Source organism: Phalacrocorax carbo, chromosome 20, assembly GCF_963921805.1.
Source record: "Phalacrocorax carbo chromosome 20, bPhaCar2.1, whole genome shotgun sequence".
Classification (NCBI taxonomy): domain Eukaryota; kingdom Metazoa; phylum Chordata; class Aves; order Suliformes; family Phalacrocoracidae; genus Phalacrocorax; species Phalacrocorax carbo.
In genome coordinates, this window is record NC_087532.1 from 6,837,582 (window position 1) to 6,859,230 (window position 21,649).

The window sequence follows — 21,649 nt, forward strand, 5'->3', positions numbered from 1 at the left end:
CACTGAGGTGGACAGGAAAAAACCTAACACTCTTTCCTCAAATGACTTTGTCCTTAAAACAGCTGTTTTACAGCTAAGAATATTTAGGGCAACCTAGATGAGTATATTAAAAAAATGCTACTCAAGGTCATGAGCGTAGGAAGAACTTGAATAACTGACTGCAGACCCTGATGACCAAGAAAGCAGAGAAAAGACCTCGGAAATTTGTAGGCTTACTGTGTTTCCCCCCCTTTTTGTCTGAATTCAAAGAAACAGTTATTTGACCTCAACCCATTCCCCTGAGCTCTTCTCCCCCAGCCTTTTAGCTCTCCCCATCTTCTGTACAGACTTCCCCCCTCAGACACAGCCCAGACTCCGTGGTCTCATGCTAGGGAATACCTGCATACCCTCCGTAGCCCTTACAAAGTTTTTATGCGCCAAGCAGTTCGCCTTCTGCGAGCAGCTGGGCGGCTCAATGGCATGAGTTTATGCCCTAGTGCTTGTTGGGAGGCATGAACTGTGAGATGATCTCCTGCTAAAGCTGGATTAAGAGAGGCTTTGGGTCGGGTGGGAAATGTGGAGCAAGAGTTTGGATTCCCTATACGTGGCAGTCTTAGTACTCCCTCCTCCTCCCTCCCCCCTACTTTTCTGAAAATTACTGGCCCAAATACCAGAATTATATATTCTGCATTTTGGGGTGTTCCAGAGCCATTTCAATTTATTCCTAATATTGGAAGCGGCTCTATTTTAATGAAAAGAGCCAAAAAAAAGCTACCGAAGAGAGTTTCAAACACAGGGTATCACAACAAAATACTTCCAGGAAGGGGCTGACAACCACAGTTGCATAAAATGGGGATTTAACTCTTCTGTAGCAGCTTTATAACTGATCAGTACAATGAGAGAAAAATCAGTTTCCCCAAGGAGCTGGCACAGAATGTTGAGCTGCTCAAAGGGCTTATTGTAGAAAATGTATTTACCAAAGAGAAAATGACGTCTGGAAGAGAACCAGCTCTGGGCTGAATGAATTTGAAAAGGCTCTTTCACTGCCTAGGCAAGTTTAGTGTATAAATCAAAATTATTAGGGCTTAATTTTTCAATTTTATTTCTTAACTGGGAGGAGGACCTGCTGCTGAAAAGAAGCCAACATAATTTTAATGGACTCATTTGTTGAAAGCATGCAATTACTGTTTGACCAAAATGCAGTTTGGGTCACTGCAGGCAGCACACAGACAATTTGACCAAGAACCCTCCTTCCCTCCAAGACACACACACAGAGAAACGAATGTACATACTGCACTGTAAGCCACCGAGCTTTACCTTTCTGGAGCTTAGACGCATTGTCCTGTATCCAGCTGAAAAGATTGGCAAAGTCACAGTCACAGACCCAAGGGTTGCCCTCTAAGCGTATAGTCCGCAGGGAGGGAAGTGCTTCTAGGGCTGCCACATTTAGGCTTTGTAAGTTATTGTCATTCAATTCTAACACTTGGAGCTGTTCCAGGTTCTCAAAAGCAGCCTCATCCACATCCACCAGGTTATTGTTTCCAAGGCTCAATTTTATCAGTTTTGCCGCTGATTTGAATATCCCAGCATCAAGCTGTGTTAAATTATTGTAGCTTAAGTCTAAATACACCAGTTTGGTAGAACTGCTAAAAGTGCCCTCTTCTAAAGAGGTGAGGGAGTTATTCCTGAAGTCCAAATAGACTAGATCTCCATAAAATATAAAGAAATCAGCTGGTATCGCCTGAATGTTGTTATCAGCTATAAGAAGTTTCCGTACATCCAATGGAAATGGATTAGGAACACTTGGGAGTCCTTGATCCCGGCAATCTATGGTGTGGTAGTCCATACAGCTACAGACAGCAGGGCAAAAATGACCCACGGGTAAGAAAAGCAGGCAGGCAAAGACAGAAAAAGGCAGGAGGCAGAAAGGAAAGCATGGCAACATCGTCAAGGATTTGAAAGCTGTGATGAGCACCACTTCTAAGAGAAGGACATTTTGCTCAGCTGAGCAGCAGTGCCGGGTACTTGTGTGTGTGTGTGTGATTGTATCCAGGAGATCACATATCATCACAGATCCGATAGCAGCAGTCTTGGGAGGGGGAGGGAGAGTGACTGAAGGAAAGAGGGAGGGAGGCAAATGTGAGGATTTACACTGTCAGAATGTTATAATGCTGTACAGTGCAAGGGAAGGCGGTGATTGGGCAAACGGAGGATCTTTCAAAGGACTCCCCTGCTTTTGTGAGCTAAAAAAAGCTGAGAGCCTCTTTGCATATTTGCTGTATATTCCAGCAAAGGGGAAATCGCACCTGATCCTGTGACTCTGACAGCAACTGCTTATGCTTAAAAAGCCCTTCAGGTTATAAACCCTGAGGAAATCACTTATTTTGTTTCTTTGCACCAGCCTACATAAAGGTGGCCAACACCCATAGAAATGCAAGGGTGAGGGAAGTATCCTGGCTGACTGCTAAGGACTGTTTCCCCTTTCATTTGTAAAGTGGGGCAGAAAAGCAGCAAGAGGAGGACAGGCTAACTTGTGCTGTTTCTGGATGCCTTCTCAGCTTTTAGAGCAAGCACGTTAACATTATTTAAATATGACTCATTAACTTTTACCCAAGAACAATCTACTGCAGCAACAAGGAATACGGTCTCAAAAGCAAGGGTTTTTTTCCTTCCTGTTTTAATGACCAAAACAGCTACTTTCTAGTGCGGCACCGGTAATGTCTGTTGGGCAACATAAAAGTGCAGATTGCGGATCAAATCTTCAGCTAGTTAAAACTGAAGAGATTGTCTTCATTTTCAGGGGTTTGAAATATTTGACAATCAATCTACTTGTCTCCCATGGGACAGCAGAGGTGATTTTGCAACAAGGCACCTGTGTTTTTCTGACATCCCAATCCACATCCAGAAAGGCAAGTCCTCTGCAAGCTGCCAGGTTAAGTTTTAACTCCATCCCTCCCTCTTTATGCACACGCGTAAGCAGGCAGATGGGCCTCACCTATGCACTATGAGAGAACATTTTTCTAGAGAGACGGATTGTATTTGGGTGCACATGTCCTGAAGATTACAGCACAAACTCAAAACACCTTTGGAAAGCTCATTCCCAGGTGAAAGAGAGGCCACTAGTCTCAATTTAAAGTCATATTTCATAACTGAATTCAGAGCATTTTTCATCCACGACAGGGTAAAATTTTCCTTCTAAGGCAGCCTGTCCTCCCAAGACACCCGCACTTAAACCCAAACCATGAAAGCAGTATTATCAACCTCTCCTTCAGTACGTACGTAGAAACACTGAACTGCCAGGAGGGAACGGAGCCAGACTGTTCTCAACAGTGCCCACTGACAGAAAGAGAGGCTATGGGCACAGATTAAAAACCATCTGAAAAAAACCCCACTTCTTTTTTAGTGTGAGGGCGTCCAGACATGAGAACAGGTTGCACAGAAAGATTGTGGAGTCTCCATCTTTGGAGATATTCACAACCCAACTGGAGACAGCATTGGGCAACCTGCTCTGACACCGCCTGAGCAGGGGGATTGCACCAGATCATTTCCAGAGGGCCCTTCCAACCTCAGCAATTCTGTGAACTGCTGTTCGGAAATGAACATGCCAGGAAGGGTTATACCTTTGAACATCCCTCTCTCACATTTTGCAACACACCTTGTTTCTAATTCATAGGTTTTTTAGCTAAACCGCCTTGAGCCAGCCTCTAGATCCCTCCCATAAACACACATCCTGCTCCAGGTGTCTTCCATGTCTTGAATTACTTTTAAAACACCACCCAGAAAGAAATGGGCACAGCTGCCTCTATAAACCACCAGGGCAAAGCCCAATTAAATTCCTGAGGTGATTATTTAAAATATTTACCTTTAAATTACAGAGGAAGTGGAAGTTTGATAGGCTACCTCTGAATAAAAAAACCAAAACAAACATGCAAAATGCCTCTTGTGGTCATGATTCAATGAATCAGCATCAACAAATAACTGCAACTGGTATTTCTCATGCAGAATTGATGCTTTTTAAACTTTTAAGGCTGTACCTTGCAAATACTTGCTCCTGCTGTAATTTACTGGTTTTCTGCCCCTAATTCAATCAAGGCTTTAGGTCAGAGATAGAGCTGTTCCTAACACAGGAAAGCAGGACTGGCTTGTGGTAACGATCATGATCTAGCTCTCTACAGAGCGAGGTTATCAATACACAGGACTTCAGGGTCCCTGCAGCTCCTCCTATGCAGACTCACCCTTCTTTATCAAACGTGCAGAATCAGACTCTGACATTTTCTTTTCAAAGATGCCTCAGCGTTATTATGCCTATTTCACAGATGGGAGACTACAGACAGTAAGGCACAATTTGTGAAAGATCCAAGAACATGCTAGTGGAAGGGGTAGGAACAGGACTCGGCTTCCCTAAAAATTCCACCAGCCCTTGCTAAAACTACCACTCCTTTCTGTAAGAAACAGACCTTCCTTTTGCTCCGCTGCTCCCACGTATTCTTTACCTAGTACCTCCTGAAGGGTAAGCAACGCTATTTTCACAGCTTATTCTGCACGGTAATACGCAGTAGGCAATTTCTCCCCAGAATCCGCAGAGCTTTCCCATCTGAGGTGCTTGTGAAGGGGCTGGCAGGAGGCTAGGGATTACTATCAGGATGTGGATATTTTGGGATAGGTAGCCTGTAGGTTTGTCAAACACCGGCCCCGCTCCCACAGCATCCAGGCACACAGAGCTTTGCTGCCAACACGTAACAGCACTGATCTTCAGCTCCGCAAGGCCAGCTGCAGTGCCTGCCGTCACAGGCCACCTGCCAGGGTCTGACACCTTTCTCTGGCTGTCTTTGATTTCAGAGAGTTTCCTCCTGACCTTTCTCTGTGTAACATTTCCTGTTTCATTTTGTCTGTTCAGGTTTATTCATTCCTCGGCTGCTGCTTATTTCTGCACCTCATTTGTTTCCCTCACAGCGTACAAATTCTCCTGAATCTTTTTGAAGCTTCATTCACTTGCCAGACATTTCAGGCAATTTTGGATCGCAGGAAGGAGATTCTGCAAAGCTTTCTATCTAGTAAGATATTAAAGCTTTACTACTTTAATCTTTTATTTGCATCAGTCAGTCAGCGTAACCTGTAGTACTAAATAAGGGGTTTAGCCTGCTATCTGCTAAGTGCGCAGCACCCTCTTGTGCCCTGCAGGACAGCAGTCATTCCACAACCACTCTGGTCTCTTCTGATAAGCTATAAGCAAGTTTTACCAAACTCCTAGAGTTTACCTATACTTCTTCCTCTTCCACTGGCCTATTAAAGAAACCCCAATCACTCCACGCAAGAAAACAAAAGATACAATCCAGGCGGTGTTCTTATGTGCTATTTTTAGAGAGGCATACAGTAAGAGCAGAGGTGTCACAGAGCAAGCCTGACTAAGCAGACGCAGCACTTCAGGGCATGGTTTAGGAGACATGGTAGGGTTGGTGGTTGGACTTGATGATCCTAGAGGTCTTTTCCAACATTAATGATTCTATGATTCTATAATGCATAGACCCGAGAAGGGAAGCAAATGCAAGGAGCGAAGCAAGCTTCTAATTCCCTGATTGCACAAGGCAGAGGAGCCAGATTACAAACTTCTTGTATGCTGCCGCTCCTGCCATTTCAATTGCATTCTGCCTGCACAGCCTGTCATACCTTCCGGCTATTTGTTACAGTAAGAGGGACACTAGATCACAGACTGCCAATCACCTACTGGATCTGGATTCTTTTTTTTTGTTTAAAGGTTAAAGTTTATCAAAATAGATAATGCATGTCAGGGCTTTGTTTGCTTCAACTGACGCTATGGTAAAATACATCATTGGTCCAGTGAGCAGTCTCAGAAATAAAGATCTGTTTATAATCTATGCTCCCTCAGTACTCCCAAGCAAAGCCCTCATAGCTTCTCACCTGTTATCCAAAAATACTTCCGGTACTGAATTTTAGTTTAAATAGTTTTGAAAAAGCACAAGCTTCCCAATTAGAAACTGATGCCAAACAAACCCCAAATAGTCTTCTCTCCACACAGACGGGATCTCACATTGACCAAATCTCAGCTATCAGCTCATTTTATCCGTGATCCTGACTTCCAGGCCTCCCTATAGCAAGAGGGACAGGATGGGTTTGAAAAACACGCCTGTAAAACAAACAGGGTAGCAATTTCATAATCAAGGAACTACGGAGGAATGTGTGTCAAATCCTTTTGTGGAGAATGAGGAAGCAAGACCAATTTCTCTCCATACCTCCCAGTTGTAGGAATTGAGTAAGCACAACAGTAGGCAGGCTTTGGACTAAACCAACATAGATCTGGCCTTCCATTCCTTCACTTTTCTGTTCAGAATACTACTAACAGAAACCTCTAAAATAAAACAGGGTGACAAGCCACCTGGTCCTGGATCTTTAGTGTGCTTGCAGTATAATGGCACACTATCATGTCATATCTTTTATCATGGCAAGCAGTAGGAAACTATCAGAAAAGCCATTCACCTCCTTGCCTAGTAAAGTAAGAACTGGCTTCATGGAAGAATGACAGAGGTTTCATCTTTCCCTTAGAAACTTCCAGCCCTTTTCCTAAAAGTTCTCAAAACTTCCCAAAATAATCTGACTAATGGAAGTAAAAAGAAAGAGTAGTCATGGTACAGACACACACAGAAGATTCAGATCTCAGCCAATAAATCCTTAAAGAGACTGAAACTGAAAACTGCCCATCCTCATTCACACTTTTGAAGAGCTAATTGAGCATATTTTTCCATGAAGGAAGTTATTATTCCAGGCTTATGCTTCATTGAGTTAAGGTACATGTCATGTCTGAGGCTGCTGTACCAGGTGCACATAATGATTTGCAAAGGGTTTTCCTCCTCATTATCGTCCATTAGCAATGTGTCATGGGAACCAACGTTCAAACATGAATAACTACCAGTATGTTAATCAATTGAACACTGAAATCAAGTGCTAAACAACATCTCTGAGCAGAAGTCCCATTTTTATTCAGATATTTACCACTTTGGCTTTAGTGCTTTTTTCTTCTGAGGAAAATCTTCCCCTGCTATGACCAGGCATGTTTTCATGAAGGCAGCCAAGGGGCACCTTTGGAGAGTTTTACCTCTGATCTTACATCTAAGAAGGACTGAAAAAGCAAAAGAGAAAAATGGTATGTTCCTTGCCTTACAATTTGTGAGATGATAGAAACTGTGAACTGAAGCTTCTATTACACCCGCCCAGTCCTCCCCTGCTGCTGTCGCTGCCGCGCCACTGGGAGCAAAATGACATCAAAATTAATCAGTGTGACAGCAGCAATGATTGAATTTGAAAACTTTAGACATTGCAGTTCAGCAGCCAAATGAGACCAGTCTAAACCCATCAAAAGACTTCCATCATCTGCTCCAGACAACGTGCCTTACGCGGACACGTGGTCGCTATCTTATTGTAAGCCATTTACAACCACTAAAAGCATTCACGAGAGATGGAAATGTGTAAATCATATTTCCTTTCTCCCTCAGGAAGGAGCCCGTATCCAGCCACGCCAGTGTAGTCAACTGCTTGCCCTCTACATAGTTTATATATTGGTCCAGTATTACCAGAGCTTTAAAGCAAATTAAAGGCAACTAAAAGCAAAAGTTCTCCTAAGGTATTGAACAGATACGCTCGTGTATAACCACTGCTACTCTGGTATGTAATACAGTCACAAGTAAAGCTGGTCGCAGGTTTCTCCTCAAATGCCATTTACCTGGTCAGATTCACCAACAGGTCTATTAAGATCAGAAAAACCTTGGGGAGATCTGAGGTTCTTTAGAAGCTCAGAGTTTCTAAATAAATATATAAATATATATATATATATGAAATCCAGCATAGGATTTGTAGAGGAAAATTTATGAAAGTCAGTGACTTTAAAGTAGCACTTGGAGTCGAACATAGCTTTCATATCTGAAACCTGTTTCAACCTGCAGCTAAGTTTCAAGCAGTGAAGCTAAACAGAGAAGGAACTTTGAGCACATTCTCAAAGCCCCAAGATACCACAAAATTTAATCCAGCTCTGATGTAAAGCTAAGTAGACTGTCATTTTTAAGCCACGATTACCATTGTAAACATGGCGTATTTGCTTCAAAAGATGGGAACGAATAACTCTCGGGAACTGACTTCCTCCAAATCACGCACTGCACACTCATGCTCTCTAGCCCTTCTCCAGACAGCAACTGCTACCTACTTCATCAAAGCATTCAGAGGCTGAATGTGCCACTGTGCAATCTGGCTGAGCAGAGGGTAAATGATGTATGTTCTGGTGAAAAGGAAGCAGAAATTATTCTGAAATATCTGGAAGGCAAATTTGTTTTCTCTCAGTAGGAATTACATAGCTTTAATTTGTACTCAGTGCCACCTAGAAAACCCTTTGGCGAGTTCTCTTTGTTCTAATGCACAGCAAATAGATTTACAGCAATTAAACAGTTGACAGCTAATGTTTATAAAAACACCACATACATATTCTTTGAGTATAAAACCCCTCCAGATCATTAGGTCTGCATGGTACAGCACAGAGTAAAACACCAAACTGAAACAAAAAACGCCAACAACCAAAAAAAAAACCCAAAACAAAGAAGGGACTTGAATTCATTTTGCTATTAACATTGGAACATTAATGGGCTGAACGTTTTTTCCAGACCAAAGAAGATGGTGCATTTTTGAGGACTTTATGCAAGCTCATACCAAATATACACCCAGCAAGAAAACAGTTCAGTTTACAAAGGCACAGATAATTTAATGGGAGATCAAGGGCTTTCCATGACTTCTCAGTTTGCTTTGACAAGGGGATTTCACAAAGACATTACAAGCTACCTTCCTTGGCTGTGTTAATTTAAGCTATTTGATGTGGTATCAGCTAGTCACAACAGGGGAAACCAAGCCAGATCTTCTAGATTGTTTTTCTATGCAGAGGAAAAAAACTCAAGAGAGTCATTTGTGCTGACATCCCTTCTGCCACGTACCACACCGGCCACTGCTGCATACATTTCGTGCATTTAAATATGCAGAAAGCATACGTCAGCGGGAGTTCCAAGCAGCAGATAAGTGGTAGAAATAATGGAAATAATTATTACCCCCCTCTCTGTTGCCCTTTAATGTTAAAATACTTGATGAAAAATATAACAAAGTGCTTAAAAGATTAGACTGTAATTTCAAAATAGGGCTTGAAAACCACCCTTTGAAGTGCATGGCACACTCATTAAATTACGTGCACCGTTCCTGCAAGTGTGCGAGTCCATATTTTACAGGTTAATTCTGAACAACTGGCTTTCTGCAAAATAATGACTCCACAGAAATGCATCCTGATCTGCACTGGAACCATACGGCATTGAAAAGTACAAAGGGACAACAAACAATAGATTAGGACTTGAGGAAAGCAAGGAACACTAGAATCTTGCACGGACAGAATAAGGGTGTGCAAATGTCTGGTTTGTGTGCATGTGTCCATATCTGAATGAATGCACGTGCAGTCCCTTTTGAAACAAACAAGTAAAAACACCCAAAAAAACCCAAACCCCAAAAAACCACAAGACACCAACCAAAAAACCCCCACCAAATACGGAAAATGCACAGAGCGATCTAGTGGAAACAACTGAAAGTTTGGCCCTTGCACTTTACCTGTAGAGCTTTTTCTGTGGACATCTGTCGTCCTTTTTAATCCTACATTAAATGAGTGAAATTCCCTTTCTAAATTCAAGAAATACCTGGTTCTTTTATACCCACATGAAGAACAAAACCAAACAAAATGGTGACAGAGATCCTTGAATCAGCAGGATGATTCAAGGGATGCAAAGGGACTTGTTTTTACCTTTAAAGTAAATGTTGAAAAGGCCTGTACACTTTACTGTATGCAAAAAAACTGTTTGCAAGATGATACAACTTCGTCGGAGTTACCCATCTCTTGGTATAACTGAAGTATCTACAGTCCTGTTCATGGTCGATGATCCTGGTCATTCGCTTGTCTTCACTCTAAAGTGGTATTTCTATCCTCTTAGAAGTTTTTCTGGCTATGCAGAAGTATAGTGTCCCTTGGGGAACGCAGCATGTTTTGACTTAATGCCTTCTGACATTTCACTTGCCTTGTTAATAAGACGAGTGAAACGTCAGGTGAAATTATATCAGCGACTGCAGCAATCCCCAAAAGGGAGATCTTTGGAGCCTCGTAATACTGCCTCTGGATTTGCTTTTCAAAAACATGTTGATAACCAATGCTAAATATTACAATGACTAGCTTTCATAATTGCTTCAGGAATTACCTCACTGACCACAAATTGGGGGTACCTCTCCAGTACGCAGTGGTATCAGGCACGACCTTCAGAATTTTATCACAGTCACATTGGCATGGTGCATTAGTGACCACTAGCCCAGCTGCTCTCTCCAGTACAACTTCTTTCAGCCTACACGCTGATACTGCGGCGCTACGTAGTAGCTTTGAATACTAGAACTGCGGGAGGACCCTTAGCACGGGGAGGCGAGGCGTCCTAGTGCTCGCTTGCACAGTCCCAGCACCCAGGAGGTGTCCCACGCTGCTACATGGCGCTACTGTGCACGGGGGACGCGCTGCCCTTTGTCAGGAGTCAGACCTGTTCGGTGTGTCTAACGTTTGGACGAACTCCTTCACGCATCTGCTTGTAGAGTCTTCTGCAGTTCCGGGAGCTGCCTCATTTCAGAGATATTAAAGCCGAGAAACGTCACCAAAAAAAGTAAAATGCAGAATTTCCTCCCTGGAGAATGTTAGTGAGGTTAACAGGCATTAGAGCTGGAAGCGTGCAGAGTGCAGTTCGCAGTCATCACAGTCTCTGCGATGGTTCTATGTCATTTTTTCATTTAGTAATATCAAAAATAAATCAATCTCTCATAAAAGGAGTAAGCGAAGTCTTTTAAATCTCAAATTTGAAAGAACCCAGAAGAAAAAGTATATTTGCTTCAGGGTCTTGTAAATTTTTTCAGGAAGTTAATGGCACAGAAGACAAATATGGTAAAAATATAGTTCACGTGGTAACACGTGGAATGCACTATACTCTCCATTTTCTCAGGCTGTGCTGTAAGCAAAAAGATATTTTTAGGGATCATGGAATGGCTGCAGACTAAAAATAAAGAGCCAAAAAATGCCCAACAACACACTTTCAACAAAAAACTAAAATTGAAAAATTAATTTTAACTCTTGTTTTCTTTTTAGAAAGTGTTTTCAGTTTTTAACCAGATATTTAATTTGTTAATTCTTAAATTTTCTGTAAGATATTCCTCAGTAGGATATAATCTTCTGAGTTTTCCAAAAAGTCATCTATAACTTACGGTCAGAAACATCTTATCTAAGCATATAATGGAAAGCTTCCATTTATTTCTTGACATAGACACTTACAAAAATTACTTAGTTCCTTCTGCTGAAGCTAGGCAAACACTTGCTAAAATTATGTGTGCTGCCTTCTGATGCAGATTTTACTGTATAAACCTTTTATTTGCTTTTCCTGCAAATACAAGTCTAGCTTCCTACTTTCCCTTTATCAAGAAGATTTGTATTTGTTTTAAGGAAGATGGTTTGAAATTAACTTCTTAGGAGGTGCATAAACAGTCCAGTTATTCCAAGCTACCACCGACCGCACTGTATCAGTGTCAAAGCACATGGCTATTGTGGACGCAGGCGTGGAACAGCTGGCACGGCACTGATACGGCATCTGTGCAATCCTTGTTAAAAGTTACCCACCAATAAACAAGTTTCAAGTTACTAAGAACGAAAGATTTTGACAGTGGTGGGAGAGTCATTAGCTTAAAATGACTTTTTGTTATATTGCTATTATTGGGTCCCTAAAAGTGGGACCTTTCTTTTCACCAAAATGACGTAAGAAGCTACATGTTGCCCAGAAGAGCATCTCCTCTGGCCGCTATTCCAACCAGGTACTACATGCTAACCTGTGGGATGGCCAAAGGAGTATAGTTACATGTTGTACCACTGAGAAGTGTTCTAATGACCAGTCTGGGAGTAAGATGAATCATTCCAGGTGCACTTTTGATGGGGAAAAAGAAAATCATCCGATAAAGGATTAGTTAATGCAAGTGTTCAAGGAAGCCCCCATGATTTTTAGTTTGTTTTTAGACTTTTCACTTTTCAGAAAACACAGTATATTGAAATATGTTACTAATAACATGGCTACTGGGCATCACTCCGTAGAGCAGACATGCTATTGTTACTTTTTAGAAGTACTGCCTGGTACTGCCTGCTGCCTTGTGGGACATCATTGTTACCTCAAGTGACAGAGGGCAAAAGCAGAAGGATGCAGGGTCACAACTGCTGAGCCAAGAATAGAGCTCCATAATTCCTGATGAGCTTTCTGCAAGTTTTATGTGCACGCGGTTTTATGCAACATAAATATCGTACACATTAATAAAGTACAGGTCAGACTCCCTGGATACATGTTCTAAGGTAAAAAATCCATCTAAAAAGCAGCGTTTTACCTTTACTCACCCTTACAATGTAATGCCTCAGAGCCTCAGTTTCTTTTTTTTTAATCAGGAGAAGGGATAAAACTGCTGGAAGACTTACGGGCTACACAGGGTATCAGCTGTGTGGATCTAAATCCTGTATTTTAGGAGTAATCTTCTTTGCTAGGAAAGATGCCGCATTATCAGTAGTGCTTGCAGGCAGTTAAAAGTGTTAATATTCTTTGTACTGTACTTGGTGTACAGCTGCCTAAGCCTACAAGTACATGAATCACGGCCCTCTAATTCAGTTTCCTGCAGTGAAACCAAGAAGATATTCCAATAATTAAAAAAACCCTCTTAATTCACTGCTTGTACTTAATGAAATAATTTACAGACCAGAGAGAGTGCTGGCACTGGAGGGAGACTCTGCAATACTTGTTTTCACTCCTGATCTACTGTGTAACCTTGACAAAGTCACTGCAGCGCTCAGTGCCTCCGTTTCCCCACTGTTTCATATGGAAATAACCAGAAGCAGCAACAGGATGGAGCTTTAAGGTTAGATGATATTCACCTCAAAAGCTTTCAGCATTTCCATTTTAAAAGGCATGGGCTTTTAAATATTTATATTTTAACAATACAATAGTGCCTTGATCCAAAGACACATGTAGATGGCTTGGGGCTATTAAAGTGGTGAGCAGGCTTCCAAGAGAGCAACTATCTCATTCTCCTTTGTGTCCTAGAATTAGCTTATGCAACACAGGTCTTGCAAATACAGAGCAAAGCATAAAACATTTATTCCCTAATCTAAGCATGAATTAACCTACCCCTTAGATAGGAAAATCCTGTATTTGAAATGCCTTCCCTTCTCTCCCTTGAGTTATTGCTGACAGGCTAATATCACAAGTAGCGATCTCATGCAATGGTTTGAGTAATGCAAAGATAAGGTCTATCTTTGCGAATTCCAGTTTGATTGCATTCCTTCTACACTCAGACTGGGACTCCACCCCTCTCCACATTCACAAGTCATCATTTCATTTTATCCAGACATAAATGATTTATAGTGTAGTTCAGAGACTAATCAAGCCCTGAGTCTAATCATTGTTTTAACTATGCTGAACTTTCATCAGATTTTTTTTGGTGCCCTCTGTTGTTCTTGTTTCCCTTGCTATGATACTTATTCACTTCATTTTTCAGGAAAACAATCCAATATTATAAACATTTGGCAAAAAATATTTGTAAAGACATGCTATTAGTCTAGTATTTCTCCTACACAAAGCAGCAGCAGTTGCAGCTGAGACCCTTTATTAAATTCCGTGGTATAGTATTTCAAGATATCACAGTACATGATTCAGCTACATGTCAGTGGAATGCTGTGTGAATGAGCCCAGATTTTGCAAAATAGCTGAAACATCCCATGATGCCTGCCCTGATTTCAGTGCTTGCTTTCATTTCCATTTGAGGTATGCTTTGCCCCTTAATAAAATTCTTCAAATCGCTGCTCTCTGTTGAATTTGGTTGCCAGTCAGGAGGTGAGCTGGGGCCACCACAACGGCTGTCATTTCAAGAAAGCCCACGGTTGCTGCTGTTGAAAGATCACCATGCCTGACTTCTCCCACCAAACCCTCCACTATAGCAAGTATTTTCAATCCCATTTGGACGTGTAGCCAGGGTGAAAAAAAAACATGCTGCTGATGGAAGATGTGGCAAAAAAATTGCAGCCCAAAACCTGACTTGTCTGGAGCCTATTTCTCTGCATTATTTCCTCACTGGGACCAGGGAAGCGGTGGAACCCAGCCCTGCAGCGCGTGTGTTTTAAACAGAACAGTACCTGCGAACCTACCACTCCCTCTGGTGGCTGCAGAGTACTGTGTAGATGGTCTCTTTCTGTTTATCCACTTACACTTTTTGCAGATGAATCCCAGTTGTATGAAATGTGTTGCAAAGTCCGGAAAGGCCACTGGAGAACATAATCCTACACCCAGCTTTCCGCACATTCATAAGTCTCCATCTCCACAATCAGCCTGCTTTTCTGTCCCCGCCTGCCCTCCCTCCATTTGAAACACTATGCTTTCCACCAGCTTTTGTTCATCTTTGCACTTCCTTCATGAAGCTGCTTATTGTTGGGATCATGCTTTGTATAGAGAAAGGAAAAGAAACCATATTCTTTTGTATGTGATTCCTCCCTAAAAATCAGAGCTGAAATGGGAATTTCATCATAGAACTTAACACGGGTAGTATTCCTCATTTATTCATCCATGTGTGTTTCATTTCTTCTAAAAGACACACAAGCTTATTCGAAGAGACAGTTACTCATTTACAGAAGAACTGGCTGCACCCATACGCTGTGTGTGCCATAGTCCGTCCAGCCATCTCCTTGTAAACCCAGGCAAATCCTGCCCCACGCTGAAGATGCCCAGACAGCTGATGGCCTGGCTGCTAGGGCCGCAGTATGGCTTCAAATAGTACAGGGACTGGGCTGGGTTCTGCCCAAATTCCAAGCAGGTGTGATCTCAGCCACGCTGTCAGGATTGGAATGTGTCTTGGTGCATTTTCAGCACACTGACACAAAGTGTATTTAAAAAAAATTAGGACATGTAAATTCCTAATGACAGGCTTTATTTGTATAAACTTACTATAAAAGCAGGGAAAGCCTTTGAAAGTATTAAGAAGCAAACTCATAGAACCATTCTGTAATAAATGAGAGCCTGAGTACACAGTACGTGTGTGTTTTTCCCCCCTTTTGGCTCCGTTGCTGTGTTGCTTTCCTTATATAACTGTTCTACTTAACACTCCTGACCGAAGAAAACCTATGTCAACCTTATAATTTTTTGTTAAGTACATGGTGGTCATCCACAGGTTTAAAAGTAGTAAAGAGTGGGCATTCCATATTTAACTCTGAGTCACTCCATTGTATGTCACGTAGAGACAACTGCTGGCAGACTTTGGAAACACTTTTTCTGGATAAAGTAGCGAGAGACAGAAACCCCAGCTCCAGCGTGCCCCCAGGAGCATGCCCGCCCCCTACAACCAGCTCCTGCACCTAACGTAACCTGTTGCATTCAGGGAAATCTATGTTTTCAGGACTGCAGCCCCAGAAAACTTCACTCTCACAGCAGAAAGCTTTATCGAGAAAGCAGCTTAGAAGCTCCGCTCCAGCGATCTTTATAAACAACCAACATGCATATCCTCTTGAGAAAGGCAGTGTAGTCTGTCTACCAAATGTGTCGTACTCCCTTCAAACCAGTATTTGGCCTCAGGTAGACAACGGTGTTACTCTTAATTAAAAAAAAGATTAAAATTAATGCTTTTGTGTTAAACAGCCTAAATTCATCTGCATCTAATGAAGGGCCTCGCAGTATGAGCACCAAAACCAATTTTACTTTTGAAATTATAAAAGCAGAAAATAGTCACTTCAATGTCAAACCACAGACTTTGAAACATAACAGAGAAGTCTTCACATTTTACATAGACCAACTCGCTCTTACATGAAACTACAGGGTTTCTCTACCCTTTCCTTCTCGAGCACATCTTAATCAAGTCTTTTCACAACTGGCTGAAACAGCATCATGGAGAGAAGCAGCCTGCACAAAGAACAATTCCCCATAAATCTAAAGGGAAACAGTTGCAAGTGTAGATGCTTACTTCTTTTCCCTTAAATACTAGTTTATTTTGAGAGCCAATTCAATACATCTGGATTCCCTGGCTAGGATGGGACCTGGCTGCTTCAGAATTGTTCGCTCTCCATCAGCCTGCTGTATTAGCCCAGAGGCACTGGCTCAGTGTGTGCCCATTTACCAGATCATAAAATATTTTAGGTCGCCTCTATGCCTCATAGCTTGGAGCGCTGGTTTGTAAAAACTAGTATATATTGATTTTGGTGAAGCTCTGAGTTATATCAGCGGAAAACGTAGCCCCATCTCTAAAACTGACTGATAAATATCATTACTATTCTAGCTTAAGATCTCCATCTTCAAGCATTGTTGCAATCTTCTGATTCTATAATCTCTCCTCACTACATCTGACAGCTAGGGTTGCTCACACATCTGTGCACATAATATTTTACAGTCAGGAGCACAGATGGTCAAGGAACAGGATTTGATTTATAGTTGCTTATCTTAAAAATAGTTGCATAATATGGACATTTGAGTTTGTCAATACTATTGCCAATCTCTCCCTATAGGACACATTTTACTTTTCAAACAGTGAATTCTTCTTCTGCCTTAAATCAGCTGCAATTCTGACTTCACATCAGAAGCGGTGCCCCTATCAGTCAGGAAAGGCTGCCTGAAAGACAAATAGGGTAAAAGCAGTATCTTCTGGTTCTCCCATTCCCTAGCACCTGCCCGATGAAGGACTGCTGCTGGATTGCCATTTTAAAAGCTAGAGGCAAGTATGTATTCTCATATTGTGCATACCAAGCACATTTCCAGAAATTAGAAACTAAAAGCACAGTGACTCAAAAATCAAAAGCTACCACAAAGCCACCGCTGTTTACAGCCCGTGCAAATCAACGAAGAGGTATGATGGACTTCAGCTTTAACAGTTTGTGAATAAGGGAAGGTAAAAGCCATTTCTGAGGGCAACGATCTGTATTTCTGCAAAAGCCTTCTAGGAATCTTTGAATTCCATGTAAATAACCCCGTAAGATTGGAACATAATCATCCTTTCTCTCAGTTTAAAGTCCACTATGTAGACCTGAGTATGCATGCACATATACAGATGACTCCTCTCTACAGACACACATATAAAAGGCCACACAAATGTGTCATCTCTTGAAAGAGGAAAATCCAAATTACCCCTCTATTGTTCCACAGGTTGTCAGAGATTGCAGCATGGTGACAGATTTGAATATCCTGGCTCCTGCCTGACTTATTACAGAATTTTCCATGAATGTGCAGCTCCATGTGCTTCTAGAAGTTCTTTCCACAGAACCATCTCAAGTACAAGAGAGACCGTAGCTTATATCTCCAGTACATAGAAAGTAAAGCCGTATTTTCCCTTCCTACTCTTTCACTAAAAATACTCAAAAAGTGTAAATTAAGCATTCAATTTGATGATATCCTTTGCAAATCTGCTCTGTAACTAAAGAGATACTGTCTCTTTCTATTGCCAATTTTCCTGTTTCTTTACCCTGGGGGCAGCTGTGGGCCCGGCAATATTTGGTCAGAAGCATAAAAACTGTTTTCTACAAGCTTTATTAATTTTCAAGCCATTTCCTGTTTTCCCTTTGCAGCCAAACCCACCCCTTTTGGCAAGTACTGAAATACAAAAACACACAATTCAGTTTGAGGAAATGTTCTATTACTTGGAAGATGAGGAAACCCAGAATGATAGCTACGATTTTTCATTACCTGCTTTCAGCACAGCAACTTTGCTTTATTTTGAGGTAATCTTTCAGCAAATCATGCTGTTCAGAACTGCCCATCTCAGTTTTTGAATCCTTTATATAATAGATTTAGTCTTAGAAAACATTGCGTAAATCACAAGCAGAAAGTGTCCCCAAAAATATTCTTCGGGAAGTGGAAATAGAAAGCAAATTCTATTCATAGGTTGCATTTTTCATAACTGATGTTTAGGCAGCTCCTTTTGATGTATATAACCCAAAACCAGAGAAACCCTCTGTCCAGTTTGAGACACCGGAGCCTCAGTTTGCAGCAGGGACAAGCATGCACAGGCTCAGACAATTTGCAGCAGCTCTGAACGCCTGGCACTCCTGAACGTCAGTCCTAGAAGACGCAGGTGTCCTCAAAGAGTTTCTAAATAAAAAAATCCAACACAAAAAGAATCAAATATCAATCCTGGTAATACAGCCATAAAAAGTTTAGACCGTAATATATATATAATTCCTTGTGTTTTATAGAAAGCTGTAGTAAGAAGGGGAATCATACCTGAGATATTTCAGCAAAATTATGATGATTTTATTGTAATCTGAGATTAAGTACAATTAACAGATTCAAGCTACACCTGGAGCTCTGTACCAACAGTCCCTTCTCTCCAGCCCATTTACCCCAGAAGCTGAATCAGCATTGCCCCCAGAGTTCACTGTCACGCTTTGCCCTACGTAGTATTCCTTACTTTCTGGATCATAGTAACTTTCACTTGTAGGGAACGGAAATCTGGAACTAGGTTTTTGAAGTGTACATGAATTCAGTGTACACATACAGATTATTTCATTCAGCAGAGAAGTGCAATCAATTCCAGGATAAATGGCCAAATTGCCAGTTGTAAGGCCAAGCCAGCACCAGAAGAGATCACCATAAAGCGCTACGCTTTCAGAAGAGGGTACTTCAGCAGACTGACCAACCCTAATACTGCAAGCAACCCTACGTAGTCACGCACAGCCACAGAAATCAAGCTGCCTGCATCTACCCGCTGCATGACATCCTTCTTAGCAGCAGAGTTACAGAGTCAGTGGCAAGGCTGCCCTTGCTGATACTGGAGTTGCTGTTTGAAGGCCTGGTTCAAAGCCCATTTAGGACAGCGGGGAGTCTTCCACTCGCTTCAGTGCTCCTGGGTTCATACTGCAACATTGACCAGTTCAGGGGAAAACACACCATCCCACACGACTTCTGCCACTGAGGCATATCGCTCTGCAGGATACAGTCACTATTTTTCTGCTCCCCCAGATAGGTTCCATTCTTTGCTCTTACTGAACTAGAGGCAGCCTAAACCTCTCACAAGGCTGTGCAAATGACTGATACGGTCAGATGGAAAGAACAGATTATGAAATAAAAACATAAGGGCTGCTTGTAATCTAGGCCCTTTCCACCGCCTCCCTTAAACCACTGTGATTAAAGTCACACAGAGCTGCCCAACAGAGGAAAAAAAAAAGAAAAAAGGGTGAGCCATGCACTCATATCCTGGCAATTTGTGGGAATTGTCATAACACGCCCAGAACAAAAAAAGGCCAAATTACACCATCGTCTCTGCATGCACCTAAGCCTCACTTCATTACAGCGTTTGAGCACATGCACAAGCCCACTGCCAATCTGCAAAAACATACACTTACATACAGGTATGCACCTACCTTCTATTTTGAAAACAATAGACCACATAATTAAGTGCTGCTTTAAATGTGGATGGATCGTTAAATCAGAACACAACTCCTTTATTTTCACAAAATCTATTAGTTTAACAGATTTATAACCCAGTGAACTATAGCTTCATTAAAAACTCTTGATTTGGTAGAGTTCAGACAAAAACTGCCCCTTCCTCTCTCTCTGGCTCCATATCTTCTCCCAAGGGTATATTGGCTCTTCTGAAAGAATTTTGTTGATGTTTTAAATCCGAGGGCTCTGCAATGGCTCCCAGCCTCGATCCCCTTACTCAGCAACACGCTGTCCTCACAAGGCGGCAAGTTCCCATCATGGTTGTCTTTTAGGAACAATTTCGTCCCACAATGACAATTAGTAAGACATTCCTAGCTTTCTCACTAACTTGTTTTGCATCTGTAGGCAAATTTCTTTCCCTTTATTGCACTTTGATACTGAGAAGCTGATTTTGTTAATTTCTTCATAGTTCAATAGATTTATCTAAAGAGTTTTCTCTGAGGAACCAGCTGGAGCAGGAGAAATAGGCTGGTATAGCAGAAACTATTCCTTATTGGGAAGAATAATAAAAATGTTAGAAAGTGTTGAAGCAGCCACTGGAACTTGGACATCTCCAATTCCTGAAAGCTCAAGAGCTCCAGTACCCACAGTACAGTACAATTTAAAGGAAGATGTTATTTAATTCAGCAAATAGCTTATCCTTCTTCAGAAAGGCTTATTCTTAAACCTGAGGCAAATCAGTTTAAATGAATAATCATAAAAATGAAAGGCGTGTTCAGAGTACCTTTGACAAAAATTAAATTAAATCCTAAAAATACCTTTTGTTGCTGATGAGAATTTGTTGACATTAAAGACCCCGTTTGTTTTCCATAGTGTACTACATTCATTTTTTGTTCTGAAGATACATACAGAATTCCAAGTGTTCCATTCTGATTAGACAGAAAAGTTATTTGTTTTGTTTTGATTTTTCAAAGCAGCAGTCATGGTCAGCCGGGGAGGTCCCAGATGACTGGAAACTAGCGAATGTGACGCCCCTCTACCAGAAGGGTTGGAAAGAGGATCTGGGGAACTACAGGCCTGTCAGCCTGACCTTGGTGCTGGGAAATGTCATGCAGCAGATCATCCGGAATGCCATTACGCAGCACAGGCGGGACACCCAGGGGATCGGGCTCAGCCAGCGTGGGTTTATGAAAGGGAGGTCCTGCCTCACTAACCTGGTCTCCTTCTATAAGGTGACCTGCTTAATGGATGAGGGGAAGGCTGTGGACTTTGGTAAGGCCTTTGGCACTGTCTCCCACAGCATTCTCCTGGAGAAGCTGGCTGCTCACAGCTTGGACAAGTGCACTCTGCGCTGGGTTAAAAACTGGCTGGACGGGCGAGCCCAGAGAGTGATGGTGAATGGAGTCAAACCCAGCTGGCAGCCGGTCATGAGTGGTGTTCCCCAGGGCTCAGTGTTGGGGCCGGTCCTGTTCAATATCTTCATTGATGATCTGGACGAGGGGATCAAGGGCACCCTCAGTAAGTTTGCAGATGACACCAAGCTGGGCAGGAGTGTTGATCTGCTCGAGGGCAGGAAGGCTCTGCAGAGGGACCTGCACAGGCTGCATCGATGGGCCGAGGCCAGTTGTGTGAGGTTTAACAAGGCCAAGTGCCGGGTCCTGCCCTTGGGTCACACCAACCCCAGGCAACACTACAGGCTTGGGGAGGAGTGACTGGAGATCTGCCTGGAGGAAAAGGATCTAGGGGTGTTGGTTGACAGCTGGCTGAACATGAGCCGGCAGTGTGCTCAGGTGGCCAAGAAGGCCAACGGCATCCTGGCTTGTCTCAGCACTGGTGTGGCCAGCAGGAGCCGGGCAGGGATGGGGCCCCTGTGCTCGGCACTGGGGAGGCCCCACCTCGAGTGCTGGGCTCAGGTTTGGGCCCCTCGGGACAAGAAGGGCCTTGAGGGGCTGGAGCGTGTCCAGAGAAGGGCAGCGGGGCTGGGGCAGGGTCTGGAGCACAAGTGTGCTGGGGGGCGGCTGGGGGAGCTGGGGGGGTTTAGCCTGGAGAAGAGGGGGCTGAGGGGAGCCCTTCTCGCCCTCTGCAGCTGCCTGAGAGGGGCTGGAGTGAGGGGGGGGCTGGTCTCTGCTCCCAAGTCACCAGCGACAGGATGAGAGGAAACGGCCTCAAGCTGCATC

At 42.6% G+C, this 21,649-nt stretch overlaps 1 protein-coding gene across 5 annotated transcripts in view; it reads right to left on the minus strand.

The window, feature by feature from the left end:
- LRRC38 (leucine rich repeat containing 38) overlaps positions 1-21,649 on the minus strand; it is a 155,097-nt gene that overhangs the window by 100,455 nt on the left and 32,993 nt on the right. Inside the window, exon 1 of one of the 5 annotated variants that reach the window (XM_064470567.1) lies at positions 1,297-2,090. The exons of 2 other annotated variants lie outside the window; for them this stretch is intronic. In XM_064470567.1, coding sequence (XP_064326637.1) covers positions 1,297-2,047 — 751 coding nt within the window. In that variant the 5' untranslated portion in view covers positions 2,048-2,090. Of the gene's footprint in view, positions 1-1,296; positions 2,091-15,467; positions 18,180-21,649 lie in introns of those variants that run through there. 2 more of the 5 variants (XM_009502942.2, XR_010375879.1) reach the window with 2 other exon arrangements.